At 36.1% G+C, this 23454-nt stretch overlaps 1 protein-coding gene across 1 annotated transcript in view; it reads left to right on the plus strand.

Moving 5' to 3' along the window:
• Positions 1-23454, plus strand: part of LOC143671398 (ribosomal protein S6 kinase alpha-3-like) — an 83209-nt gene that overhangs the window by 21691 nt on the left and 38064 nt on the right. Inside the window, exon 2 of the mRNA XM_077146552.1 lies at positions 3924-4094. Within this exon, the coding sequence (XP_077002667.1) occupies positions 3981-4094 (114 nt within the window). The 5' untranslated portion in view covers positions 3924-3980. The remainder of the gene's footprint in view (positions 1-3923; positions 4095-23454) is intronic.

Genomic DNA, 23454 nt, shown 5'->3' on the forward strand with positions numbered 1-23454 from the left:
TTGCAAGAGAAATCACTAAATATCTGGAGATGAATGAAAATTAGAATGCAACATATCAAAACTTATGAGACAAGTATTACCCATATTACTTATCTCATTATTTTGAGTATTAAAAATTAACTCAAAGTGGATCAAGGACCTAAACAAAAGAGCTAGTACTGTAAAACTCCTAGCAGAAAATATAGAAACATATTTCAAGACTTATTAATAGTCTTGACTATTATTAATAGTCTTCTTAGACTTGAAATCCAAAGTACAAGCAAAAAACAATAAATAGATAAATGGGAACTCAAGATTAAATACTTATGTGCTTCAAAGGACTTTGTCAAAAGGGTAAAAAGGGGGCGGTGTGATGGTGGCTCAGTGGCAGAATTCTCACCTGCCATGCTGGAGACCTGGGTTTAGTTCCTGGTGCCTGCCCATGCCAAAAATAAAAAATTAAAAAATTAAAAAGTGTAAAAAGACAGCCCACTCAATGGAAAAAAATGTTTGGTAGCCTCATATCTGATAAATGTTTGATATCCAGTATATATAAAAAATCCCACAACTAAATACAACTGAACTATGAAAGGATATATAACCAAATTATAAAATAGGGAAAAGATATGAATAGAGATTTCTCCAAAGAAGAAATACAAATGGCTAAAAGCACATGAACAGATGTTCATCTTCATTAGCTAGCTATTAGGGAAATACAAATCCAAACTACAATGAGATATCATCTCATACCTATAAGAATGGATGCTAGTAAACAACAGGAAACTACAAGTGTTGGTAAGGATGTGTAGAAATTATTTACTGTTGTTGGAAATGTAAAATGTTAAGCTTCTGTGGAGGACATTTTGGCAGTTCTTCAGGAAGCTGAATATTGAGTTTCCCTATGACCCAGCAATTACTCTACTAGTTATATATCCAGAAGATCTGATAGCAGGTACATGAACAGACATTTGCACAATGATGATCGTAGTGGCAGTATTCACAACTGCCAAAAGGTGGAAACAATCCAAGTAAGTGTCCATCAACCACTGAATGTATGAATAAAATGTGGTATATATATATGATGGAATATTATGTAGCAGTGAGAAGCAGTGAGTCCTGAAGCACACAACAACATGGATGATCCTTGAGGACATAATGCTGAGTGAAATAAGTCAGACACAAAAGGACAGATATTACATGATTTCACTATATGAACTGATTAAAATATGTAAACTCACAGTCATAAAATGTAGAATATAGGTTACCTAGAGATAGACAGAAGGTAGAGAATGGAGAGCAATTGCTTAATATGTTCAGAATTTTTAATGAAGTTAACTTAAATGTTTGTAAATGAATAGAGGTGAGGATAGCTCATTATTTGGATTATATGTAAGAGTGTTGAATTGTGGGTGAATTTGGTTGAAAGGGTAGTTTAGAATCATGTATGTCACCTGAATGAAAGCTAGAGATTAAAATATGGGACTGTGTAACAGTTAATTTGAGGTGGACTTCATTTAAGCTTTACATTATAAATTTAAAAAGTTCTTTCATGAACAAGTACAAATGTATGACACTTATACAAAGTTAATAATAGAGTGGTATATGGAGAAAAAGTATGTGCTGCAAGCTACAGGCTAGTTAACAGTAATATCTTAATATCAGCAGCAGTAACAAGTGTACCACATCAGTACTGGGTGTCTATAATAGGGGGGTATAAAGGGTTTCAGGTGTTTTGGGTTTTCCTTTTTTTTTATATTTCACTGTTATTTTTATTTTTGGAGCAATGAAAATGGTTTAAAATTGAGTGTGATGATTGCACAACTAGGTGATGATATGGTGACATTGTGTAATTTGGATGGATTATATGGTATGTGAGTACATCTTAATCAAATTTGAAGTTAAAAAAAAATCAATTGACCATAGATTTGAAGGTCTATTCCTGAACTCTCAGTTTGATTCCATTGGTCAGTATATCTGTTTTGGTGCCCATATCATTGTGTTTGGACCACTGTAGTTTTGTGATATGCTTTAAAGTCAGGAAGTATGAGTCCACTAACTTTTTTCTTCTTTTTTTCAAGGTGTTTTTGGCTGTTCATGGCCCATTCCCCTTCCAAATAAATTTAATAATTGGCTTTTCTATTTTTGCCAATTAGGATGTTGGAATTTCGATTGGAATTGTATTGAATCTGAAAGCTAATTTTGTAGAATTGTCATGTTATCAATATTTAGCCTTCCAATCCATTATCACTTAACATGCTTCTATTTATTTAGGTCTTCTTTGATGTCTTTTAGCATAGTTTTGAAGTTTTTTGTGTGCAGTTCCTTTATATCCTTGATTAAATTTATTCCTAGTATTTGTTTTCATAGTTGCTATTGTAAATGGCTTTATTCCCTTGATTTTATCTTCAGTTAGCTCATTCCTCATGTACAGTAACACTACTGATATTTGCACATTGATCTTATATCTTGCCATTTTGTTGAACTTGTTTTTTTAGTTCTATTAGCTTTGTTGTAGATTTTCTAGGATTTTCAGTGGGCTAGATCTCAAGACAGTGGAAATCTTATTGACAACAGAACAGAAAAGAAAAAATAATGGGAAAAATTGAGCAGGGCCTCTGGGACTTGAATGTCATCACAAAACACACAAACATATGCATCAGGGAAAAGAGACAGAAAGAATATTTGAGGAAGTAATGGCTGAAAAATCCCCAAGTCTTATGACAGTTATAAATATACATGTTGAGTAAGTTCAGCATACTCCAAACAGAATAAATCCTAATATACCTACTCCTAGACGTATACTAATCAGAACATCAAATGTAAAACATAAGGAGGGTATGCTGATTTGAAACTTATATACTCCAGAAAAGCCATGTTCTTTTAATCCAATCTTGTGGATACAGACTTATTGTGGGTCAGATCTTTTGATTAGGTAGTTTCCATGGAGGTGTGACCCACCTAATTTTGGATGTGACCTTTTGATTAGACTATTTCCATGGTGTGTGACCCTACCCATTCAAGGTGGGTCTTACTGGAGTTTTTCAAGTAAGAGAACATTTTAGAGATAGCTCAGACACAGATGCTTACAGATACTGAGAGAGCTGTTTGAAAACAAGCCCAAGAGAAGAACAGCAAATGTCACCATTTGCCTTGCCATGTGACAGAGAAACTGCAGATTCAATCAGTCTTTCTTGATTGAAGGTATCCTCTTCTTGGTCATTTTCATGGCTTTAGAATTGTAATTTGTAACTTAGTAAATCACCCTTTATAAAAGCCAATCCATTTCTCATATATTGCATTCTGGCAGCTTTAGCAAACTGAAACATTTTGGTACCAGAGAAGTGGGGTGCTACAGTTTGTAAATACCAAATGTGTTGGTGTGTCTTTTTACATGGATTAGGGGGATTCTTGAAGAATTGTGAGGAGGTGAACAGGAAAGATCTGGATTGCTTTGAAAAGCCTCGTATTAGAAATATGGATGATAAAGGTTCTTCCAAGATGGCTTTAGACAAATGTGTTGTTGCAAACTGAAAGGTGATCTTTGTTTTACAGTGGCACAGAATTTGTCAAAATGAGTCCTAATGTTGGATGGAAGGCAGAATTTGAAGGTGATGAGCTTGGATATCTAGTTGAGGAAATTTATAAGCTGAATATGGAAAATGCAGCCTGATTTCTTCTTGCAGTTTATGTGACAGGAAATGAATAAGCTGAGAACTGAACTCTTGGGTAAAAATAAATCAGAAACTGATAGTTTGGAAAATTCTGAATTTTGGAAAATAAGACCCCAGAGATATTGCTCCATGTGAGGATTTAACCAAATATAGAAACCAGTCATCTGTTTCAGAAAAAGACAGTATTGGAGATGAGGATTTGTGGAAAGTCCTATTGACTCATGGTTTTGACCCTTGTATCCTGCATGCTGAGTAACCAGATTTTTTTTTCAGATCTGTATGTATGGAACCATTGCCAGTATGGACTAAAAGGGACAGATTGAAGGAAAAATGACTTCAAAGGCAGAACCATGGGAGCTAACGTCTGGAGCCAGGAAATCTCAGGCTAGAAGAGTGGATCCACCCATGCCTGTGGAGAGAGTGAGTTTGCCCTGGAAGCAGAGGGTGGGTCTTCCACTTCATTGGTTGGGAATTGATGCTGAGAGCCATTTGAAAACAGAATCCCAGAGAGAAGGAGAGCAGATATCACCATGTACCTTCCCCTGTGATATAGAAACCCTTGACATGATTGGCTTTTCTACATTGAAGGTATCCTTTTGTTGGTGCCTTAATTTGGACATTTTCATGACCTAGAATTGTAACTTGTAACTTAGAAAATCCCCTTTATATAGGCCAGTCCGTTTCTGGTATATTGAATTCTGGCAGCTTTAGCAAGCTTTCAGAATCCTGAAAGTGGGAAGAGAAAAGCAGTTCATCACTTACAAGGGAAATGCAATAAGTTTAAGTGCCAATTTGTCATCACAAACCATAGAGGCAAGAAGGCCTCTATGTGCTGTTTTTCTCGATACTGAAAGAGAAAAACTGCCAGCTAAAAATTCTTTATCTGGCAAAACTGTCCTTTACAAATTAGGGATAGTTTTAAATATTCAAAGATAAACAGTAACCACAAAAGGTCGTCAAGAAGAGACCTACCTACCTTACAAGAAATGGTAAAGGGATTTCTGCAGGCCAAAAGGAAATGACAGGACAGAGGGGTTTTCAGGAGAGTTTAGAAATGAAGATTATTGTTAAGTTTCACTTATAGGATTAAAAGAAAGAGACAAAAATAAAATATAACATATAAAATTCAGAAGATAAAGTGGTTGAAATAAGTTACTGCCTATAGAGTAATATCATTGAATTTGAATGGATTTCACTCCCCAATCAAAAAATGCAGGTTGGCAGTGGATGTAAAAGTATGGTCCTTATTTCTTCTTGTTTTCACATAAGCTTTTAGGGGTATACATTTCCCTCTCAGCACTGCATTTCTGCATTCTGTAAATTTTGATTTGTTGTGTTCTCGTTGTCTTTCTTGTCAAGATATTTACTGATTTCCTTTACAATTTCTTCGACTCACTGCTTCTTTAATAGAGTGTTATTTAACTTCCATATATTTGTGGATTTTCCAGTTCTGTAATTTCCAGACTGTTGCTGGTGTTCAGCATCATCCTTTTATGGTCAGAGAAGAAACTTTGTAAGATTTCAATCTTTTTACATTTATTGAGACTTGTTTTGTGAACCAACTAGAGGCTTATCCTGGAGAATGACCCATGTGCACTTCAGAAGAATGTATATCCTGCTATTTTAGGGTGCAGTCTTCTGTATATGTCTGTTAGGTCTAGTTCACTTATCATATTATTCAAATTCTCTGTTTCTTTATTGATCTATCTTCTATTTTTGAGGGGTAGGGGGGCATAGTCCGGGAATCAACCTTGGGCTCCCATATGAAATGCGAGTATTCTACCCCTGAACCACCTGTACGCCCTGATCTATGCTCTTATAAATTCTTGGTATTACAACTGGGCCGGTAATCGTGTCTCCCTTTTTAGTTCTGACTATCCTCTTTTTCACTTTGTCAATCAGGGTAATGGTTTGCCAATTTCATTGGTCTTTTCAGAGAGCCAATGTTTGCTTTTATTGATTTTCTCTTTTTTTTCCTGTTTTATTTATCTCTAAACATGCTAGTCTTTATTTCCTTGTTTCTGATCCTTTTAGGGTTTAGTTTGCTCTTTGTTTTCTAGTTCTACTAGTTCTGAGTTTAGCTCTTTGAATGGAAGTTTTCTTTTTTAAGGTAAGCATTTAGAAGTATAAATTTCCCTTTCAGCACTGCCTTCATTGCATTCTATAAATTTTGGTAACTTGTATTTTGATTTTCATTCTTTGTGAGATATTTCCAAATTTTGCTTCTGACTTCCTCTTTAACCCATGGTTGTTTTAGAATATGTTTGTGAATTTTCCATATATCCTGCTGCATATTATTTCTAGATTCCTTTTGTTGTGGTAAGATTAAATGCATTTTATTTCATTATCTTTGTATTTATTTAGATTTCTTTTGTGACCTAACTCATGGTCTATCCTGGAGAATGATCCATGTACACTTAAGCAGAGTGTACATTCTGTTTTTGTTGGCTGAAGTGTTCTATGTATGTTCCTTAGTTCTAGTTGCTTTAGAGTAACCTTCAAATCTTATATTCCCTTATAGATCTTCTGATTAGATGTTTTGGCCATTATTTAAAGTGGTGCCTTAACGTTTCCTAAAATTAATGTAGAATTGTCAATTTCTCCTTTCAAATCTGTCAGTATTTGCTTCATATCTCTTGCGGCTCTGCTGCTAGGTGCATATATACTTAAAATTCTTACATCATCTTGTTCAAATGTCTCCTACATCAATATATAATTGCTATCTTTGATCATTGTAACTATTTTTGGCTTAAAGTATATACTTTCTGATGTTAGTATAGCTACCCAAGCTCTCTTTTGTTTACTTCTTGCAGGTTATATATTTTTTCCCATCATTTCACTTTCACCTTAGTTGTATCTTCTAATTTAAGGTGACTCTGCTGGAGGTTATATATAGGTGACTCAAGCTATTTCATCCATTCTACCAGTCTCTGCCTTTTAACTATAGCTTAATCCATTTACATTTAAACTCACTACTGATAATGCAACACTTTCTTCTGCCATTTTCCTATTTAGCCTAGTATGTCTATCTTTATAGTCACTCAATTCTTCTGTTAATACCTACTCATATTTATTTTATTTTTGTGTTTTTCTATATTTAGTGCCTTCTCTTGTCTATCTGGATATATTTTTCGTTTGTTTTCCTTTTGGTTACCATGGAGTTAAAACGTAATATTCACGGCATATAACAATCCTACTTGGTTTGACAGCAACTGAACTTCACTAGTATACACGTATCCTTTTCCTATACATGTCTGTCCCCGTTTTTTTTTTTTTTGTCTTTTCAACCACTTTTATCTTTGTATGCCGTATGTCAAACACTATAGATTTATTATTACCTTTATTTATTTGCATTTTAGTACATGTAGGAAGTAAGAAGTGAAGTTACATACCAAAAAAATACTGGCATTTATAATTATCCAAATAGTTACCTTTCCTGCAGGACTATATTTCTTTATCCTGCTTTGAACAGGTGCCTAGTGTCCTTTCCTTTCAGTTTGAAGAATTCCCTTTGGCATTGCTTGTGGTGCAGGTCTAGTGGTGATGAAATAACTTAGCTTTTGTCTGTCTAATAATGTCTTAATCTCTCCATCATTTTTGAAATAAAGCTTTGCCATTTATATGAATCTTGGTTGGCAGTAGTATTCTTTCAGTACTTTATTTCAACCCATGATCATCTTGCTTCCATGGTTTCTGATCAGAATTTGGCACTCAGTCTAATTGGGACTCCTTTGCACATAACATGTCCCTTTCCTTTTGCAGCTTTCAAAACTCTCTCCTTGTCTTTTGCATATGGTAGTGTGATCATTGTATGATGGGCTGTATTTTTCTTCATGTTTGGTCTTCTCTAGTCTTCTTGTATATGTATGTTCATGTCTTTTGCTAAGTTTGTAAAGTTCTTTATCATTATTTAAATGAATATCCCTTCTGACCCTTTCTCTCTTTCTTTTCCTTCTGGGATTCCCGTAATTCATATATCAGTATGCCTGATGGTGTCCCTGAGGTGTCTTGGGCAGTTTTTAAAGTTTTATTGAGATATAGTCTCTCACTATACAAGCCATCCAAATATGGAATTAGTGATTCACAGTTTCTTCACATAATTGTGGGTTCATCCCCACATTTTTAGAACATTTTCAGTACTTCAAAAAAAAACCCTACAAAATATCCTATACCCCTAATCCCTCCTATTATTAACCTTTAATATTGGTGTGGTACATTTGTTATCATTGATAAAATAATATTAAAATATTACTAGCTATTGCCCTCAGTTTATAATAGGTACATATTTTCCATTTATAACTGTATCATTAACTCCTTGCAATAGTAACAGGAATTTGTTCCAATTTATGAAAGAATATTTTTATATTTATACTATTAATTATTGTCATCATCCATCTCAGGGTTCACTGTATTATAGAGTCTCATGTTGTATCTTTTGGCTTTTCTTCTAGTGAAATACATGACTCTAAAGTTCCCCTTTCAACTACAATCATGCACATAATTCAGTGGTGTTAATAACACTCCTGTATGCATTTCCAAACATTTATACTCAACTTGGTTAAAAATTCTGTACACATTAAACATTTGCTTCTTAGTCTGTCATTTGAAGTGTCTTATCTTCAAGTTCACTGAGTCTTCCTCCAGTTCCAATTTTTTCCTGAAACTGTCCTTGGTATTTTTCATTTCACTTATTGTGGTCTTCAACTCCAGTAGTTCCGTTTGATTTTTTTAGAAATTTCTAACTCTTTACCAAGAGTCTCATATTGCTCATTGATTGTTTTCCTGATATCATTTATTTCTTTCTCTGTATTTTCAGAATTTTTAAGATCATATTTTTAATGTCTTTGTTCAGTATGGTGTTTTCTGTATTTTTATCTGATAGTGCCCATGGGCAGAGAGAACAATTTAATAGTTTTTCCATTATATATAAGCCTCTTCCTCCCACTCTTTCCTGTATGCTGTACTGTATTCTTTTGGCCTGTGGAGTTTCAAAATAATTGTTTTTGGTAGTTTCTACTTGTTTAATTGCTGTTCTAGTGGAAGTACTGAGTCTTGGAACTCCCTACTGTGCTATTTTCCCACAATCCTCTCCACTAAGGAAGTATTTAAAAAATATACAGAAAGATATTAGGAAGGGATCAGAGACATACGTTACAAAAGACCAACTATACAGAAAAGGAGTGTGCAATAAAGGAAAAGAGAGACAAGATATTTGACGTGTAAAAAAACTAAAGGAGAAAATGTTTGAATGAAGTACCGCTTTGTAGTAATAACGCTGCTGGTTAACGGAATAAACCATCCAAAGACACAGGTTGGCAGAATGGATAAAAATGCATGATTAAATTATGTGCAGTATACTAAAAGGAACAAAGTTGTGAAGTATGCAACGATGTGAATTAATATATGGGCCATTTGGTAAGGCAGAATAAGCCAGAAACAAAAGAACAACAATGGTATGGTCTCCAATGCTTATAAGAAAACAGGGGCTTAGATTGTAAGCTTTTATAGCAGACATATTAAGCCTGGAGTGGTAATTATTATTTCTGGATTTCAAGAGGCTGTTTTATGTGTATATATAAAACCTGGAATTTAAAAACAAGAACAAAGCCGATCAGGTTGGGGTTAAAGTAATTCAGAACACGAAACACGGGGTAAGGAAGATATTGTCTATATTTTGGAGCCACACATATTCTTTGAGACCAACAGAAGAAAGGTTTATTTGGTCTGGAACTGAAATTTTCTGTAGTGCATAATCTAACTCAACCTATCTGTATAGCTCATTTGAACAACTGAAACACAGGGAGCCCAGAATAAGAAAGAGGTCCTTGAATCCTGTATAGCTTAATGTAAGGCCTGGATACATCCTAGAGTATAGTAAGCAGATAATCAAAAAGTATTGGCAAAGTCCCTTGAGGGATGGGAGAAAATATATGAAACTATTAAACCTTACTATCAGAGAATCCCTGATACTGTGTCAAACTTTAGGGACACCCAAATCAATAGACCATGCCTTTGATCCTGAGGTTTACTCTTGTGAAGCTTATGTAAGTAGTAGAGGAGCTTAGACTACCTATGGGCATGCCTAAGAGTTACTTCTGGAGGTCCTCTTTTGTTGCTCAGATGTGGCCTCAGTCTCTCGCAGCTTAACTCTGCAAGTGAAATCATTGCTCTCCCCCCTTCATGGGACATGATATCCACGGGTGAAAGTCCCCCTGGTGTCATGGGAGATGACTCCCAGGGATAAATCTGGCCCTGGCACTGTGGGATCAACAATTCTGTCCTGACCAAAAGGGGGAAAATAAGTGTAACTAATAAAGTATCAGTGGCAGAGAGAGTTCAAATAGAGTTGAGAGGTTACTCTGGAGGTTGCTCTTATGCAAGCTTCAGTTAGACATTGCTACCTATCATAACCTGCCAACCCCCCACCGGAACCATTCCAGCCAATCCTAAAGAACACCCAGGGTGATATATAAGATTCCACAACGATTCCATGCACGAGGGCAACTTACCATGAACCTACGACCTCCAGATTGATCCCTGGAGCAGATAAGTTCTGAAACCTAGAGGGCCCAGCATGACCAGAACATCAGATAGTTCCATCTCCCTACCCCACATTAGTGACAGACTCTTCCAACATGAAAAAGTTAGAATTGCCATAGCCCACACACCCCTAAAGAGAAAGATGGATAGATCAAAGGTGATGATGGTGGAGTTATACAGAGAAGGTAGGACTTAACAAATGAATGTGAATGCTGAATCATTAAATTGATATCTCTTTTAGTTTCTAGTATTTTAGAGTGACTAGAAGTAAAAACCTAAAATTGTGGAATTATAACTCATGTCAACCTCTGAAATATGTTCTACAACTAATTGTGGTGCTGTGCTCTGAAATTTATAGTTTTTTTTTTGTATATATGTTATTTTTCACCAAAAAAGAAAGAAAGTCAATTGTGATGATAAAAATATTTAAGCCTCCTATATTATGGAGGAGCTAGAAGGAAAAATGTGAGAGGATATGGTAGCCCATGACAAACTCTGGGATCTGTCCTGTAACTACTTGTTGAAGAGTGCTCTCTAAACTATTGCTTTTTTATTTCTTTGCTTTGTGTATGTGTTTTATTTTACAATAAAAAAGTTAAAAAAATTATATGCAATAAACTCTCCTTAGACCCAAAGATACATGGAGGTTGAAAGAGAAATGATGGAAAAATAATCCTTGCAAATAACCAAAAAATAGCTGGGTAACTATATGAATATCACAGAAAATGGACTTTAAGTTAAGAGCTGTTAAAAGAGAAAAGAAGGATATTATATACTAATAAAAGGGTATATCCACCAAGAAGAAATAGCAATCATAAATATTTATGCACCTAACCATGGTGCCCACAATATATGAGGTGAACCCTGGCAAAAATGGAGAGAAATACAACTTGAAAATAAACAAATATATGGCAGTTAAGTAACACACTCTTTAACAATCAGTGGGTCAAAGAAGAAATTACAGGGAGATTACTAAATAGCATAAGATGAATTGTATAAAAACTTATGGAATGCAGTGAAAGCAGTGCTAAGGGGGAAGTTTATAGACCCTAAGTGATTAATTATAAAAGAAGAAAGTTCAAACCAGTGGCTTAACTGCATACCTGGGGAAACTAGAAAACAATTGCAACTAAACCCAAAGCAAGAAGAAGGAAAGAAATAAGAAAGATTAGAGCAGAGATAAATGAAATAGAGAATTAAAAAACATTGGAGAGCATTCACAAAACCAAAGTTTGTTCTTTGAAAGGATCAGTAAAATATACAAACCTTTAGCTAGACTGACAAGGAAAAAAGGAGAGAAGACACAAATAAATAAAATCAAACAAGAGAGGGGGAATATTACTACTGACCCCCAAGAAATAATAAAGAACACAAAAGGATACCATGAACAACTGTTCATGTGAACAAATTAGATTGTCTAGGTGAAATGGACAACTTCTGGGAAACACACAAAAAACTTATACTGATTGAAGAAGAAATAGAAGATCTCAACAAACCGATTACAGGTAAAGAGATTGATTCAGTCATTAAAAACCTCCAAATGAAGAAGAGTGCATGACCTGATGGCCTCCCAGGTAAATTCTACCAAACATTCCAATAAGATTTAATGTCAGTCCTGCTTAAACTGCTTCAAAAAATTGAAGAGGAGGGAACCCTCATACCAAAGCCAGTTAAAGATTGTACATGAAAAGAAAATTACAGTCCAATTTCTCTTATGAACATAGATGCAAAATTCCTCAACAAAATACTAACAATTTGAATCCAACAGTATCTTAAATTAATTATATATACACCATGTACAAGTGTCGTTTATCCAGGTATGCAGGGGTGGTTCAACATAAGAAAATTGTTTAATGCAATGTCCCACATTAACAAAATGAAGTGAAAAAAGTTCTGCTTTCACCCTTTCAGATCTGGAACAAGACAAAGATGTCCACTGTCACCACTAGTATTCAACATTGTACTGGAAGTTCTAGGTAGAGCAATTAAAATAAGAAAAAAATAAAAGACATCCACATAGGAAAGGAAGAAGTAAAAGTTTTGATTTGGAGATATCATGATCCTACATATACAAATTACTGAAAAATGTACAACAAACCGAGTAGATGTGATAAATGAATTCAGCAAAGTGGTGGGGTACCAGATAAACACACAAAATCTTAAGTGTTTTTACGTACAATTTATGAGCAATCTGAGGAGGAAACCAAAAACATTCCACTTACAATAGCAACTAAAACAATCAATATGTAACAATATATTTTACCAAGGACATAAAGGACCTATACATGGGAAACTAAAGAAACTTTGCTAAACACATAAAAAATCTAAATAAATGAAAGAAATTCATGGTCATGGATGGGAAGACTAAATACTGTTAAGATTTCAACTCTAGGGCAGGCCACGGTGGCACAGCAGGCAAGAATGCTTGCATGCCATGCCCGAGGACCTGGGTTCGATTCCCGGTGCCTGCCCATATTAAAAAAAAAAAAAAAAAAGATGTCAACTCTATTCAAAATGATTTACAGTTTCAGTGCAATCCCAGTCAAAATCCATTAGCCTGATATGGCCCATATTTTCAAACTCCAATTTCTGTGCAAGACCAAAGGGAGAGATGTTTATTTGGTGCAAAATTAACATTTTGGATAGCACATTATCTAATTTATCTTGTATGGTCAGTTTATTTGAACACCGTAATTGCATATAATCTTGAATAGGGTGTGAGATCTTGTTGGTTTGTATAGGTTAATGCAATTCCCTGATATATCCCTGAGTACTTCAGAAAGAGAATAAAACGGTCTTTGTAAAGTGCCCTTGAGGGAATGGAGAAAAAGGAGGAAATGTCCAACTTCCCAATCTGAGGAATTGCTGATATTCTCACAAGCAGTGGTGATGACCAGTTCTGTAGCCTGAGCCCTTGATCTTGGGGTTCTCCCCTGTGAAACTTATTCCCGCAAAGGAGAGGCTAAGTCTACTGATAATTATGCCTAAGAGACCCCCAGAGGACTTCTTTTGTTACTTAGATGTGACCTCTCTCTCTAAGCCAACCTGGCAGGGGAAGTGGCTGTCCTTCCCCCCACGTGATACATGACTCTTAGGGATGTAAATCTCCCTGTTGATGTGGGACGTGACTCCCTGGGATGAGTTGGGATATGACATCATGGGAATGAAAAATGCTTCTTGACCAAAAGGGGGAAGAGTGAAATGAGACATATGAAAGTTTCAGTGGCTGAGAGATGTCAAACAGAGTTGAGAGATTATCCTGGAGGTTATTCTTAGGCATTATATAGATATTCCTTTTTAGTTTATGGTGTATTGGGTTGGCTAGAGGGAAGTACCTGAAACTGTTCAACTGTGTTCCAGCAGCCTTGATTCTAGAATACTGTATAACTATATAGCTTTTGCAATGTGATTGTGTAATTGTGAAAACCTTGTGTCTGGTGCTCCTTTTGTCCAAGGTATGGACAGATGAATAAAACAATAAGGATGAAAAGGAACAATTAATAGGGGGAGATAAAGGGTAAAAATTGGGTATATTGAAATACTAGCAGTCAGTGAGAGGGAGAGGTAAGGGGTATGGGATGTATGAGTTCTTTTCTCTTCTTTTTCTTTTTTAGTGATGTGAATGTTCGAGAAATGATCATGGTGAAGAATACACAATTATGTGATGACATTGTGAGCCATTGACTGTAGAATATAGTTGTACTGTGTGTTTGTGGATGTTCCTTATAAAAATATTTTTAAAAATTCCATCAGCTTCTTTGTATAAATGGAAAAGCCAATAATCGGACATATTTGGAAGGGTAATTGGTGCTGAATATCCAAATATATGTTGAAAAAGAATGAAGTTGTAGTTCTCACATTTCCTGACTTTAATACTTATTACAAAGTAACCATGGACAAAACACCATGATAGTGTCACAAAACTAGATAGAACAATGGATTCAAATTGAGAGTTCAGAAATAAACTCTAAAATCTATGCCAGTTGATTTTTGGTAAGGCTGCCAAGGCCACTCAATTGGGGAATAATAGGTCATTCAACCAATGTTGCTAGGGGAATTGGATGTCCATATTGAAAAGAATGAAGGAGGACCCTTATATCACACTATATCCAAAAATAACTAAAAATGGATTAAAGCCCTAAATAAAAGAAGTCAGGAATATGAAACTCCTAGAAGAAAACACATGGAAGCATCATTAAGACTTTGTTTTAAGTAATGGTTTCTTAGACTTTATGTGTTAGTTAGATTCAGTTGTCAACTTGGCCAGGTGAGCATACCTAGTCTTGTTGCTGCAGACATAAGCCAATGGTACGTGAACCTCATCTGTTGCTAATTACATCTGCAGTCGGCTAGGAGGCGTGTCTGCTGCAATGAGTGACGTTTGACTTAATTGGCTGGTGCTTAAATGAGAGAGCGGAAGGTAGCACAGCCTAAGCAGCTCGGCATTCTTCATCTCAGCACTCGCAGCTCAGCCCAGGCCTTTGGAGATGCAGAAAGAAGTCACCCCGGGGAAAGTTGTTGGAACCCAGGGGCCTGGAGAGAAGACCAGCAGAGACCATCCTGTGCCTTCCACATAAGAAAGAACCTCAGTGGAAAGTTAGCTGCCTTTCCTCTGAAGAACCAACAAAATAAATCCCCTTTTCTTAAAAGCCAATCCGTCTCTGGTGTGTTGCATTCTGGCAGCTAGCAAACTAGAACACTTTACAACCAAAGAACAAGCAACAAAAGAATAATATAGGTTAATGGGACATCATCAAAATAAAAAAAAATTGTCAATCAAAGCATTTAAAAATGTTTTTGTTGTTAAATATAACATATATACAAAGAAAAGAAAGAAAAAACAATGATTTCTAAAGCACAGTTCAACAAGTAGTTACAGATTTCAGAGTTTGTTATGGGTTACCATTCCACTATTTCAGATTTTCCTTCTAGCTGCACCAAAAACTGGAGGCTAGGAGAAATATATATTTTTCTTTTTTTTGTGAAAAATAATATATATAAAAAAACAGTAAATTTCAAAGTACATCACAAACATTTAGCGTATCACAACTAATTGTTTGGTAAGAGCTACATTTTACAATTTTAGGTTTTTACTTCTAGCTGTTCTAAGATACTAGAACCTAAAAGAAATATCAATATAACGATTCAGCAATTATACACATTTGTTAAACCCTACTTTCTCTGTATAGCTCCTCCATCAACTTTGATATTTCTCACACTCATTAGGGGTATTTGGGCTAGGCCCATTCTAACATTTTCATGTTGGAAGGGGTTGCAGATAATATCGGATAGGGAAATGGAACTAGTTGATGTTCTCGACAGGCTGGCTTCTCTGCCTTTCAGGATTTATCTATTCCAGGGACCCATATGGAGATTGTAGGTTTCTGGAAAGTTACCCTAGTGTATGGAACCTTTGTAGAATCTTATATATTGCCCTAGGGGTTCTTTAGGATTGGCTGGAATTGTTTTGGTTGTGGTTTGGCAAGTTATGATAGGTAGCAATGTCTAACTGAAACTTGCATGAGAGTGACCTCCAGAGTAGCCTCTTGACTCTATTTGAACTCTCTTAGCCACTGATACTGTAGTAATTACACTTCTTTTCCCCTAGTTTGATCAAGATGGAATTGTTGATCCCATGGTGTTAGGGCTGGACTCATCTCTGGGAGTCATCTCCCATGATGCCAGGGAAACTTTCACCCAAGGATGTCATGTCCCACGTAGCTGGGAGAGCAATGATTTCACTTGCAGAGTTGGGCTTAGAGAGACTGAGGCCACATCTGAGAAACAAAAGAGGTCCTCCAGAAGTAACTCTTAGGCATACCTGTATGGAGGCTAAGCTTCTCCGCTACGTACATAAGCTTCATATGAGTAAGCCTCAAGATCAAGGGCTTGTCCTTTTGATTTGGATGTCCCTAATGTTAGACACAGTATCAGGGGATGCCCGATGGCAAAGTTTAATAATTACATATTTTTTCTCCCATTCCTCAAGGGACTTTGCCAATACTTTTTGATTATCTGCTTAATATATTCTAGGATGTATCTAGGAATTACATTTAGCTACACAAGATTAAAGGCTTCATTCTTTATTCTGGGCTCCCTGTGTTTCAATTGTTCAAATGAGCTATCCAGTTTGAGTTAGATTATGTGCTTCAGAAAATTTAGGTTCCACACAAAATAAACCTTTCTTCCTTTGATCTCAAAGAATATGTGTGGTTCCAAAATATAGACAATGTCTTCATTGCCCTTGTGTTCTGAATTACCTTAATCTTGACCTGCTTGGCTTCATTCTTATCTCTAAATACCAGGTTATACATATACAAAAATAGCCTCTCAAAACCCAGAAAAAATAATTACCACTCCAGACTAAATGTGTCTGCTGTAAGAGCTTACAGTCTAGGCCCCTGTTTCCTTATAAGCATTTTCTAAAGGAGACAATATAATAATTGTCCCTCACCACATGTCCCACAAGTTCATTCACATTGCTGCATGTCTCATGATTCATTCCATTTTGTAGCAGCGCAATTTTCAGTCATATATATACACCATCGTTCTCCAATCTGCTTCTCAGTCAGTGCATCCTTCAGCTACCTGCATTCGTTAGGCATCACTTATAATGCCCAAAGTCCACAGTCCATCAGCACTCTCAATTTTACGTAATTTAATTGTTCCCAAGAGAAGGATAACCAGTAAACACATCTGTCCAAATAGAAAATCTATACCTCCCCTTAACCCTTGTTCCTCCCCCCTGTTGCTGTGGTACTGTTGATACTTTCCTGACAAACAGCACATAGCATGCAATAGCAGTTTTCCCCCTGTACCCTGGACTAAAACATTCCTTGTGCATGAATCATACCTTTGAAGTAATTTCTGCAAGAACTTATTTATTTCTGTAATTTAATCAGACACATGTCTATACAACCCCTTTCAGTCATGTTCACCTTCAATATGGTAATGTTACTTATAGACACACTAGAGAACTGACTTCACTTCTATCTGTTCCCTTACATTTGAGTTCAACCTCATTAGCTAACCATTCACCCATCTCTAACTTCTATATCACTCTAAGTCCCCTATATTCTGTATTATAAGCCTCTGGTTTTACTTTTACAATGGTCATAAATATGGAGTCATACAGTATCTGTCCTTTACTGTCTGGCTTATTTCACTCAGCATTATATCCTCAAGGCTCATCCATTGTGTCTTGTGCTTCAGGACATCATTTCATCTTACTGTTGCATAATATTCCATCATTCCTTATATACCACATTTTGTTAATCCACTCCTCTGTTGATTGGCATTTGGATTGCTTCCATCTTTTTGCTATTGTTAATAATACTGCTATGAACATCGTTGTGCAAATGTCTGTCTGTGTCTATGCTTACAGCTCTTCTGGTTATATACCAAGTAGTGCTATTCCTGGGTCATAGTGCAATTCAATATTTACTTTCCTAAGGAACCACCAATCTGTCTTCCATAGTGGCTATACCATTATACATTCCCACCAGCAATGCATAAGTGTCTCAATTTCTCCATATCCTCTCAAGCATTTGTAGTTTCCTGTTTGTTTAACTGCAGCCACTCTTATCCGTGTGAGGTGGTGTCTCATTGTAGTCTTGATCTGCATTTCCCTTGTAGCTAATGAAAATGAGCATCTCTTCATGTGCTTTTGAGCCATCTGTATTAGTTCTTCAGAAAAATGCCTATTCATGTCTTTAACCCATTTAAAAATTGGGTTGTTTGTTCTTTTGATATTGAGTTGTATGATTTCGTTATGTATACAGCATATCAGACCTTTGTCTGATGTGTAATTTCCAAATATTTTCTCCCATTGAGTTGGCTGTCTCTTCACCTTTTTGACAGAGTCTTTTGAGGTGCAGAAGCATTTGATTTTGAGGAGTTCCCAATTATCTATTTTTTCTTTTGTTGCTTGTGCTTTGGGTGTAAAGTTTAGGAAGCTACCTCCTATTACTAGGTCTTGAAGATGTTTCCCTACATTTTCTTCTGAAAGTTTTATGGTGCTAGTTCTTATGCTTAGGTGCTTGATCCACTTTGAGTTCATTTTTGTGTAGGGTATAAAGTAAGGGTCCTCTTTCATTCTTTTAGCTATTGATATCCAGTTTTCTCATGCCCATTTATTGAAAAGGCTGTTTTGTTCCAATTCTGTGAATTTGGGATCATTGTCAGAAATTAGTTGACCATAGATTTGGTGGTCTATTTTTGTGCTCCTGGTTTGATTCCTTTGGTCAATACTTCTATCTTTGTGCCAGCACCATGCTGTTTTGACTTCTGTGGCTTTATAATAAATTTTATAGTCAGGAAGTGTTAATCCTCCCACTTCATTCTTCTTTTAAGGATGCTTGTGGCTTTGGGGTTTCTTTCCCTTCCAGATGAATTTGGTAACTGGCTTTTCCAAGTCTTCATAGGTTGTTGGAATTTTGATTGGTACTGTGTAGTATCTGTAGATCAATTTGGGTAGAATTGACATCTTAATTATTTATAACATTCCTGTCCATGAGCAGGGGATGTCTTTGCATCTATTGAGATCTTGGATTTCTTTTAAGAATGTTATGTAGTTTTCTGTTTATAAGTCCTTTATGTCCCTAGTTAAGTTGATTCCTAGGTACTTGATTCTTTTAGTTGCTATTGTGAATGAATTTTTTTCCTTAACTGACTCCTTGGTTAGGTCATTGCTTGTGTATAGAAACGTTACTGATTTTTGTACAGTAATTTTATATCCGACCACCTTGCTGAATTTGTTTATTAGCTCAAGTATCTTTGTTGTAGATTACTCAGAATTTTCCAAGTATAGTATCCTGTCTTCTGCAAATAATTAAAGTTTTACTCCTTCCTTTCCAATCTTTTTCCTGCCTGATTGCTCTAGCTAGAACTTCTAGTAGAATGTTGAGTAATAGTGGTTGACAGAGAGTATCCTTGTCTCATTCCTGATCTTAGGGGGAAATTTTCAGTCACTCTCTATCAAGTACGATGCTGGCTATGGGTTTTACATATATGACCTTTATCATATTGAGGAAGTTACCTTTGATTCCTATCTTTTGAAGTGTTTTTTTTTCCTTTCTAAAACTTTTTATTAGTAAAACCAATCAACATACAATATGAACATTCTTTTTTTCATCACATAGTTGTATATTCATCATCGCGATAATTTCTTAGAACATTTGCATCAATTCAGATAAAGAAATAAAAAGAAAACAGAAAAAAAATTCATACATACCATGCCTCTTACCCCTCCCTTTCGTTGATCACTAGCATTTTTTGAAGGATTTTTATCAGAAAAGGATGTTGAATTTTGTCGAATGCTTTTCAGCATCTATTGAGATGATCATGTGGTTTTCCCTTTTTGATTTGTTAATGTTCTGTACTAGATTAATTGATTTTCTTGTGTTGAAACACCCTTGTATTCCTGATATAAACCCCACTTGGTTGTGGTGTATAATTCTTTAAATGTGTTGTTGGTTTCAGTTTGCTAGCATTTTGTTGAGAATTTTTGCCTCTAGGTTCATTAGGGAGATTGGTCTCTAGTTTTCCTTTCTTACATCATCTTTACCCAATTTTGATATTAAAATGATATTAGCTTCACAAAATGAGTTAGGTAGTGTTCCTTTTCCCCCAGTGTTTTGGAAAAGTTTGAGCAGGATTGGTGTTAGTTCTGTTTGAATGCTTGATAATATTCCCCTGTGAAGCCATCTCACCCTAGGCTTTTCTTTGTAGGAAGATTTTTGATGACTGATTGAATCTCTTTACTTGTGATTGGTTTTTTGAGATCTTCTATTTCTTCCTTAGTGTAGCGTTTTTGTGTGTTTCCAGGAATTGTCCATTTTACCTAACTTGTCTAGTTTGTTGGCGTATAGTTGTTCATAGTATCGTCTTATGATTCCTTTTATTTCTTCTCGGTTTTTGGTAATACACCCCATCTCATTTCTGATTTTGCTTATTTGCATCCTCTCTCTTTTTTTCTTTGTCAGTCTTGCCTGTGGCCCATCAATTTCATTGATTTTCTCAAAGAACCAACTTTTGGTTTTATTGATCCTTTCTTTTGCTCTTTTTTTCTCACATTCATTTAACTCTGCTTTAATGCTTGTTATTTCTCTTCTATTTACTTTGAGGTTAGTTTGCTGTTCTTTTTCAAGTTCCTCCAGGTGAGCAGTTATGTCCTTGAGTTTTGCTCTTTCTTGTTTTTTAATATAGGCATTTAGCATAATAAATTTCCCTTTGGGCACAGCCTTTGCAGCATCCCATAAGTTCTGATATGTTGTATTCTCCTTTTCGTTCATCTCCAGATAGTTACTGATTTCTCTGTCAATTTCATCTTTGTTTCAACCCACTGTTACTTGAGAGTGTGTTATTTAATCTCCATAAATTTGTGAAAGGTCTTGCTCTTTGGTTGTTTTTTGATATCCAACTTCATTCCATTATGATAAGAGAAAGTGCTTTTAATAATTTCAGTGTTTTTAAATTTATAAAGACATTTTTGTGCTCCAGCAATCGTGCTCCAGATTGTTCCATGAGCATGAGAGAAGAACATATAACCTGGTGTTTTGGGGTGTAATGACCTATATATGTCTGTTAGATCTAATTCATTTATCAAATTGCTTAACTTCTGTATTTCCTTGTTGATCCTCTGTCTTGTTGTTCTGTGTATAGAGGAGAGTGGTATATTGAAGTCTCCTACTATTATTGTTGAAACATCTATCACTCCCTTCATTTCTGCCAATGTCTGTCTCACATACATTGGAGTTCCTTGATTGAAAGCATACACATTTATGATTGTTATTTCTTCTTGGTAGATTTTCCCTTTTATTAATATATAGTGTCCTTCTTTGTCTCTTATACTATCTTTACATTTAAAATCTATTTTGTCAAGTATTAGTATAGCTACTCCTGCTTTTTTTTGGTTACAACTTGGGTGGAAATCTTTTTCCACCTTTCACTTTCAATCTATTTGTATCCTTTTGTGTCTAAGATTAGTCTTTTATAAGCAGCATCTAGCTGGATTATATTTCTTAATCCACTCTGTCAATCTCTATCTTTTAACTGGTAAATTTAGTCTGTTAACATTAAAAGTTATTACTGAACAGGCATTTCTGGAATCCTCCATCTTATCTTTTGTATTTTATTTTTCTGATGTGTATGTTCTTTTCCTTCTTTCTCTTTTTATCCTTTAAGTTACCCTTACTGGTACTCTTCAATTCTGTGCCCTCCTCCGGACTTCCCACTCCTGTCTTTTTTTCTTTTTCAATTGGTTGAACTCTCTTTAGTATTTCTTGTAGTGCCAGTCTCTTGTTGACAAATTCTTTCAGGATTTGTTTGTTTGTGAAAATTTAAATCTCTCCCTCAGATTTGAAGGACAGTTTGGCTGCATACAGAATTCTGGGCTGGAAGTCTTTCTCTTTTGGGATCTTAAATATATCATAACAATGCTTTTTTGCCTCCATAGTTCCAGTTGAGTAGTCTGAATTCAGTCTTATGTGGTTTCTCTTGTGTGTGGTAGATTGTTTTTCTCTTGCCACTTTCAGGATTTTCTGCTTCTCTTCAACATTTGTCAGACTGATTCGTATGTGTCTTGGGGAAAGCCTATTTGGATTTATTCTATTTGGAGTTCCTTTAGCTTCTTTGATTTGTGTGTTTATGGCCTTTATAAGGTTTGGGATGTTTTAACCCCATTATATCCTCAAATAATATTCCTAGCCCTTTTCTCTTCTCCTTCAGGGACAGCAGTGATTCTTATATCTGTGTGCTTTGTTTTGTCCATCATTTCCCTGAGATCCCGTTTATATTTTTCAATCTTTTTTGCCATTTGCTGTTTTGAGTGTTTGAAATCAGTTGTCCTGTCCTCTATTTTGCTTATTCTTCGTTCTGCCTCTTCAAATCTGCTGTTGTGTGACTCTAGTATGTTTTTTATTTTGTCTATAGCATCTTTAATCTCTGTGATATCTGCTGTTTTCTTCTTTTTAAAAATTCCTCTTTATGGTCTTCTAGATTTCCTTTATTTTATTTGCCATCCATTTATTTTATTTAGTAGAGTTATATGAACGCCTTTGATTAGTTGTTACAATGTCTGTGTTTCCTCAGGTGTTTTAATGTGGCCATTAGGCATGGCTATATTTGTCTGCATCATGGTATGCTTAGTGGTCTTCTATTCTCTTCACAGCATGTAAATATCTTGATTGGCTTATGTTCTAGTTTGCTAGCCGCCAGAATGCAACACACCAGAGACAGACTGGCTTTCAATAAAAGGGAATTTATTTAGTTAACGGATAGTTCTTCAGAAGAAAGGCAGCTAACTTTCAACTGAGATTGTTTCTTATGTGGGAAGGCATATGGCGATCTCTGCCTGCCTTCTCTCCAGGTCTCTGTGTTCCAACAGCTTTCCTCAGGGTGATTCCTTTCTGCACCTCCAAAGGCCTGGGCTGAGCTGCGAGTGCTGAGATGAGGTATGCTGAGCTGCTTGGGCTGTGCTATGTTGAGCTCTCTCATTTAAGCACCAGCCAATTAAATCAAACATCATTCATTGCAGCAGGCACGCCTCCTAGCTGACTGAAGATATAATCAACAACAGATGAGGTTCACATGTCATTGGCTCATGTCCACAGCAATAGAACTAGGCCCCTTCACCTGGCCAAGTTGACACCAGACTCTAACTACCACATGTCCACCCCTTGTCAACTTGGCAATTAGACTCATCACCTTAAGCAATAATAAAGTGCCAAAAATTCTCTTCTAGTTGTGGACCTATGAATCTCAAAACAAGTTATCTGGAGCCAAAATGCAAAGGAGGACATTCACAGGATACAGGTTTTCATTTCCATAGGGAGAAATTGGAAGGAACACGGGTCACAAGACCCAAACAGTTCTGAAAACCTGCAGGGCAAAGACCATTGGATTTCAAAGTCTGAAAGTCATTTATCCTTCAGCTTTAGAAAGTGGCAGTCCCACCCTTTCCAAGGGCTTATGCAGTAGCCCGCCTCTTTCCAAGTCAACCTTGGGAAACATTGAGGAGACCACCTTTTTCTCGGCTCCACTCTCTCCAGGCATCAGGGTCACCCCTGGGCTCTCTGCCATTTCCAGGACACACCCTCCATGTGGTGGCAGCCAGGCTCTCCCCAGTCCCAAAGGAGCGTGCTATACCTTTTCCAAGCCTTGAGGCTGCACAACTCTTCTACTGCAATGAGATGGGAGACTCATCCTCTGCCCTCAGGGCAAACTCACCCTCTCTATGTATATGGGTGGGTTCACTCTCCTGGCT

This window comes from Tamandua tetradactyla, chromosome X (assembly GCF_023851605.1).
Source record: "Tamandua tetradactyla isolate mTamTet1 chromosome X, mTamTet1.pri, whole genome shotgun sequence".
In the NCBI taxonomy this organism is placed as follows: domain Eukaryota; kingdom Metazoa; phylum Chordata; class Mammalia; order Pilosa; family Myrmecophagidae; genus Tamandua; species Tamandua tetradactyla.